The following is a 6,793-nucleotide window of genomic DNA, read 5'->3' as shown; positions in this document are numbered from 1 at the left end:
ATCTTTTTTGTTTGTTTGTTTGTTTGTTTGTTTGTTTTTTCGAGACAGGGTTTCTCTGTGTAGTCCTGGCTGTCCTGGAACTCACTCTGTAGACCAGGCTGGCCTCGAACTCAGAAATATGCTTGCCTCTGCCTCCCAGTTGCTGGGATTAAAGGCGTGCGCCACCACGCCCAGCTTTGATTATCCATCTTACTGCGGCCTCATAAAATGAATTTTGAAAAATTTCCTTCATTTCTATTTCTCTGAAATAATCAAGGATTATTGGGAGGCAGAGGCAGGAGGGTTTCTGAGTTCGAGGCCAGCCTGGTCTACAAAGTGAGTTCCAGGACAGCCAGAGCTATACAGAGAAACCCTGTTTCGAAAGAAAGAAAGAAAGAAAGAAAGAAAGAAAGAAAGAAAGAAAGAAAGAAAGAAAGAAAGAAAGAAAGAAAGAGAGATTATTGGCTTTAGCTTTGCTTTGAAAATCTATTTCATTCAGGAGAGAGTTGTTTAGAAAATGCCCTCTTCCCAGCCTTAAGTGGGCTGAATGAGACCTTGTTTTGCCCACCTTTACAAGCCCACCTCGGGTAGAATATTCTGACCTAGGTAAAGCCTATTGTCCTGCCACATCTCCAGCTTCCTGCAAGAAGCCACTACCTGCTGAGCAGCTGAGCTTGTTCTGATCCTGACAAAGCAAAGCGATCCTGGCATAGTAGGGGATGGGTCCCCCCCCCCAGCCCCCCTTTAAAATTTAGACTCAAGGATTAAACATTGGGTCTTGATCAGAAACTTTGTCTTGATCCCACTCTTCTCTTGCTGTCCATCCCATACAGCCCCAGCTTTCCTTTCAGGAAAAAGTTCTCTGTAGAGCTGGTGGCTACATTTAGATTTCCTATGATTTTTAGGATTTCTGTTGTTTCTGTTGTTCTTAAAATTCTGGTCTAATCCATGGTGGTCTGAATGGACGCAGTAGGTTATTTCAATTTTCGTATGTCTGGTGAGAGTTGCTTTGTGACAGAGTACGTAGTCAATTTGAGAGAAATTTCCATATGAGCTGAAAAGAAGGTATATTCTTTTGTTTTTGGGTGAAATGTTCTGCAGGTATCAGACAGATCTATTTGTTTTAATGTTTGTTATTGATGCTATTCTTGTTGGTTTGTTTAGCTTTTGAATGGATAACCTGTCCATTTAGTAATAGTGGGGAATTGAACTCTCTGCCAATTAATATGTTAGGGCCAATGTTGGACTAAGCTTGGTAATGTTTCTCTTTTAGTCATGGGTCCTTGTATTTGTGATATAGATGTTAAGAATTGAAACATCATCTTTATGGATTTTTCCTTTCATGAGTTTGGTTTCTTTGGTTTCTTTTATTAATTTGGGTTTGGATTCTATTTTGTTACACAATACAATACAATAGCTATACCATCTTCTATCTGACATTCATTTGCTTGGACAATATTTTTATAAACCTTTACTCTGAGCTGACAGCTATCTCTGATGTTGAGGTGTATTTCTTGTAGATGGCAGGATGGTCTTTTTTGCCTTGCAACCATTCAGTTAGTTTATGTCTTTTTACTGAAAATTTAGTTTATGCCTATTTATTGAGAAATTGATTCTAATCTTTAGTGTTTTGATTATTGTATGACAAGGAGACAGCAGTAGTTTGAACATGCTTGGTCCATGGGAAGAGGCACTGTTAGGAGGAGTGGCCTCATTTGAGGTAGAGTCTTGCTACAGGAAGCATGTCACAGTGGAGGTGTGGCTTTGATGTCTGAAACATCTAGTCAAGTCTGGCCAGTGTGATCCAGATCCTCTTCCTTGCTGTCTCCAGAAGGCAGTCACGGATAAAGATGTAGAACTCTTGGCTCTGCAAGTGCCATGTCTGGCTAAACTCTACCATGTTTCCTACCATGATGATAATGGACTAACCCTTGAAAATATAAGCCAGCCCCAATTAAATGCTTCCTAAGAGTTGCCTTAATAATATTGTCCCTCCAGAGAAATGACACCCTAAGTAAGACAGAACTTGGTACCAGGGACTTGGTTATTTTCTGTGATAGGCCTCAGCATGTTTTTGTTTGGCGGAATATGGATTTGGAGAGTGTGGATTTGGAAAGCAGTGGAGTGCTTTAGGAAGGGCTTAATGGGAAATGCTAGTAGGAATATGGAAGACTTTGGTGCTGAGGGTGACTTGAACTGTGGGGGACTGGCTCAAAAGATTTCACAGACACCCCCCCCCCCCGTGTGTGTGTGTGTGTGTGTGTGTGTGTGAGAGAGAGAGAGAGAGAGAGAGAGAGAGAGAGAGAGAGAGAGAGAGATGTTTGATGAAGAATTTAGCTACTTTGTTTCCTGATCAAAATACTCTGCCTGAGGATGAAGCAATTTAAAGGGATTTAGATTAAATGTATTAGGTAAAGAAATGTTAAACATCCTAGTTGTTTTGGTTAGGGTTTTATTGATGTGAACAGACGCCACAACCAAAGCAATCTTATAAAGGACAGCATTTAATTGTGGCTGGCTTACAGGTTCAAAGGTTCAGCCCAGTATTATCAAGGAGGGAACATGGCAGAGTCCATGCAGGCAAGGTAAAGGAGGAGCTGAGAGTTCTACATCTTCATCTGAAGGCTTCTAGCAGTAGCATTCCCAGGCAGCTAGGACAATGGTATTAAAGCCCATACCCACAAGGCCACATCTACTCCAACAAGGCCACAGCTCTCAATATTGTCATTCCCTGGGCCAAGCATATACAAACCATCACATTCCACTCCCTTGCCTCATAGACTTGTTCAAACACAAGTCTCAGTGGGTCAGATATAGCCATAGCATAATTTAAAAAGTACATTTAGTCCAACTTCTAAAATCTATGCTAGTATCAACAATGTCATAAATCCAAAGTTCAAAGTCTCTTCTGATATCCATCCAAACATTTAACTGTAATCCTTGAATCAAGATAGGAAACCAGCTCAACAAACTCCAAACTCTGCATTTTCATGTCTCATGACAAAGTGGTCTTCAGATCTCCAACTCCATTTTTTTTTTTTAATCTTTGTTGACTACAACAAACTTGTTTTCCTGGATTGATTCCACTCCTATAAGTAGTATTCCTCCAGAGATATTTTATGAATCTGGCATCTCGAAAATCTTGCAGTCTCCAAGGCAACTTCAATATTGTAGCTTCTTGTTTCAGTGTCTGATATTCACAGACAATCTTCTGGCCTCCTTCAAAGGGTTAATATCCCTTCTCCAGCTCTGTTATCTGTAGCATTTGAGGCTCAGGTTGATCCACTCCACTGCCACTGATGTTCTGGGTTATCATCCCATGGTAATGACATCTTCAATACACTGGGGTCTTCTGCTGAAGCTAGGCTTCACCAACAGTAGCTTCTCATGAGATCTCTTCATGGTGCCAAGCCTCAAATCCTTTGCCTGACCCCTTCATTCCTGGGCCAACAACTGAGGCTGCACCTTCACCAATGTCCTTCCATGACCTCTCACAGTGCTAAGCCTCAGCTGCTCTTCATGACCACTTCATGCCTTCAAACCCAGTACCACCTGGGTGACTCTTACATATTACCAAGTATAGCTGCAGTACAAGGTACAACCTTGGCTATCTCTGGAACACAGTTTTTTTGTGTGCTCAGAAAATAGTTCCCAGAAGATTTCACCTCAATGATACTGGGCTCTCCTTAATCACCACTAACATCTTAGTTCCAGGTAGCCATCAATTATCCCAGTAGTACCTTCTGTTTTTACTCTAAAGCCAGAGCCACATGGCTAAAGCTACCATGTTCTACTGCTTACTGGCACTGGAACATTGGTGCCCTTATTCTATTACCGGCTTTCTGTTTTCCAGCTACCTCACTGTCTGAACTTGGCTTCCCTGGAACTTGCACTGTAGGCTGGCCTTGAATTCAGAGATCTGCATGGCCTTGTCCCTTGTAATGATGGGATTAAATGTGTATACCACTTTGCCTGGATCTAAACTTAGCTGGATGGAATCTTGTCCCAAAATTCTTCAAGCTGTTATTTTCAAGAACATAGGATTCAGCTCCATTTCACTTCTTGGTGTCCCTTTAAGACTTGAACCATATATTTTATTTGTTTTTCCTATGCTTGCTAAGCTTGTTCAAAATGCTCTTCATGAAACTTAACCAGAGAACAAAGTCTCTACTGGGCTATTTTCAGACTTCTTTTGTCAATACAATTAATATAAATCTCTTTACCTTAGACTCAGGTAGACTCATCAGACAAGGACAAAAAGCAGCCACATTCTTCACCAAAATACCACAAAAACTGTCTGTAGGCCACATCACTATCAGCAACAAAGTCTTTCATATTCTTTCTAGGATAGCCCCTTCAGCCCCATTTGAAGCATTCTACTGCTTCCCAATCCAAAGTCCCCAAATCCACATTCTTCCAGACAAATGCGTGGTCATGCCTATCACAACAATACCCCACTCCTGGTACCAACTCCTGTCTTAGTTCAGTAAATAGTACATAGCCTAGTTGTCTTAGGGTTTTAGAGCTGTGAACAGACACCACAACCAAGGCAAGTCTTATAAAAGACAACATTTAATTGGGGCTGGCTTACAGGTTCAGAGGTTCAGTCCAATAATAAGGAGGGAACATGGCAGCATCCAGGCACGCATGGTACAGGAGGAGCTGAGAGTTCTACATGTTCATCTGAAGGCTGCTAGCATACTACTGCTCCCAGGGAGCTAGCAATGGGGTTTGTAACTTTGACTCAAGCATGAACTGCACAAGAATAAGCCTTCCAAAGAAGAGATGGGAATTCTCAATACTCCATGTTTCCAGTGTAACTTCTTTAATACAGTGATATCATTTGACAGTTATATGAACACATTTCTGATACCTTTGTATTCAAGAAGGAGTTATCTTGATGTTCTGCTTCAGAGAAATGTGGGAAGTTCAAGGCAGATACCACTGATGTTCAAATATGGTGAAATATGAATGATGACAGGATCATCAGAGACACAGGAAAATTAATAAGGAACATCAAACCTAACAAAGGAAATCCTATAGTGCACAATGGACCAAGGACGCTTGCCATCCTGTTGTTTCCAACCTTTTCCCCTTCAAACCTGTGCCCAGGGATAGTGGCCTAGCCTTGGTCCACTGTGCACTATAGAATTTCCTGTGTTAGGTTTTGATGTTCCTTATTAATTTTCCTGTCTCTCTGTACATATACCTCTGTGATCCCAAGAGCTCTGTCTGCCTGCCCCCTTCCCCTTGGGAGAGATGCAGGGGAGGAAAGCAGTGCTCAGAAACCACCTGGTGGTAATTAGCTTTGAATTTTAATTTGTTTCTCTTAACCACCTGAGATGCTGCAAGACAATCAGGGTCACCAAGGATGGTTTCAAGAGCATCTTCAAGAGATAATGCTCAGTCCTAAATTAGCTTCCATATTTTTAAGTAACTGATGAATTTTCCATATGGTAGTAAAATACTTTAAATTCCTTTAAAACCACAGCGTCCTAGCAGAAATAACTAGGAAACGTGGTAAACATCACTGTAAAAGGTTCGATGCACAGGCTAACATAGGGTGCTGCGACCACCGGACTTTAAGAGTCCAAATGCCCGTGTCTGCCCATCTGCAGATCCTTGTTTATTCCTAACTTAACCTACTCACGGGTGGCAGGAATTCTGGCGGACAACAAACTAGTTCTGTGGGTTCCTGGAAGTTCTTCGCACTGACTTGTGGGAAATGTAGTCCCTACCACGTTGACGTCACCAAAAGGCTGGCTGTTCTTATCAAACTTCCGCATTTGATTTTCAAACTTAAGCTTCTCCCCAAAGTTAGGCGTCTGTCCTGTTGAGCACTGCGTTTGGATCTCTGACATGGAGGTTGGTGCAGGGAACAGCGCCATCTTGCAGATCTGAGGGACTGTGCAGGGTGGCTGGTCGGGCGCTGAAGATGATTTGAGCTGACCTGGAGATGCTGTGCTGACCTAGGCTGGGCCACTGCCCCTGGGCACAGGTTTGAAGGGGAGAAGGTTGGAAACAACAGGATGGCAAGGGCAGGCTGGGTCTGCTGACTGCCTCTGCCTGAGATGCTGAAGGGAGCGCACTCATCTTTACTGGGGAAACGTGCTCTGCCTGTGCCTACATAGCTGTAGTCAGATTCTCGGGACATACAGAACACGTGGACGTCTAGTGCCTACTAAACTTTATATCCCGTCCACTACTCCAGTTTGATCTCACAAATCTTCCTAAAGTTCTTGATGTCCAGGGACAGAGAGACCTGTGAGGGTGATTGTTTTATGGAATGTTAGTTTCTTTTCCTTTGCAATGAATTGTTGGATTTATGGATGCCTCGAGTTGAAAAGAATTCTGAAGGTACAATCCTATACCTGAATCATCACAATACATGGCTACATAGACACAGAGTAATTTTGTAACTGGTATGAACCAGTGTTTGCCCAAATATGGAATTTGCCCTTCTGCTTAAAAATCGTTAGACAATAATCCTCTTAATAAGTGTTCTGTCCAAAATTTGGACTCCTTTTCAAATATAAAAGATGAGTTGATGTGTGTGTGTGTGTGTGTGTGTGTTTGTTTTTTTCAGGGTTTCTCCACCACAGCCCTCCCCCCTATCTCAGGTGATCTTGCTTATATTGTCACTTTTCAGTCAAACCAAGGGTTAGTGAGCCAGAGCCTGGCTCGTGGCATTCAAGTCTACTCCCAGAAATCATGGGCTTCAGACCACCTTGTCCTATCTACTGGGATTTTCAATGAGTTTCTAACCATACCTAGGATAACAGACATTTCCTCGTTAACTTTGCTAATCTGTAGA

General features: G+C 42.3%; 1 protein-coding gene across 2 annotated transcripts in view; it reads left to right on the top strand.

Moving 5' to 3' along the window:
- The window catches only part of Zfp595 (zinc finger protein 595), a 29,970-nt gene that overhangs the window by 4,644 nt on the left and 18,533 nt on the right, over positions 1 to 6,793 (top strand). The window contains exon 1 of one of the 2 annotated variants that reach the window (NM_177622.3): positions 5,751 to 5,844. The exons of the other annotated variant lie outside the window; for it this stretch is intronic. Coding sequence (NP_808290.1) covers positions 5,839 to 5,844 — 6 coding nt within the window. The 5' untranslated portion in view covers positions 5,751 to 5,838. Of the gene's footprint in view, positions 1 to 5,750; positions 5,845 to 6,793 lie in introns of those variants that run through there. 2 annotated transcript variants of the gene reach the window in all.

This window comes from Mus musculus, chromosome 13 (genome assembly GCF_000001635.26).
Source record: "Mus musculus strain C57BL/6J chromosome 13, GRCm38.p6 C57BL/6J".
Lineage (NCBI taxonomy): Eukaryota > Metazoa > Chordata > Mammalia > Rodentia > Muridae > Mus > Mus musculus.
Note: the sequence above shows the minus strand (reverse complement) of the source record. Positions and strands in the feature narration are given on the sequence as shown.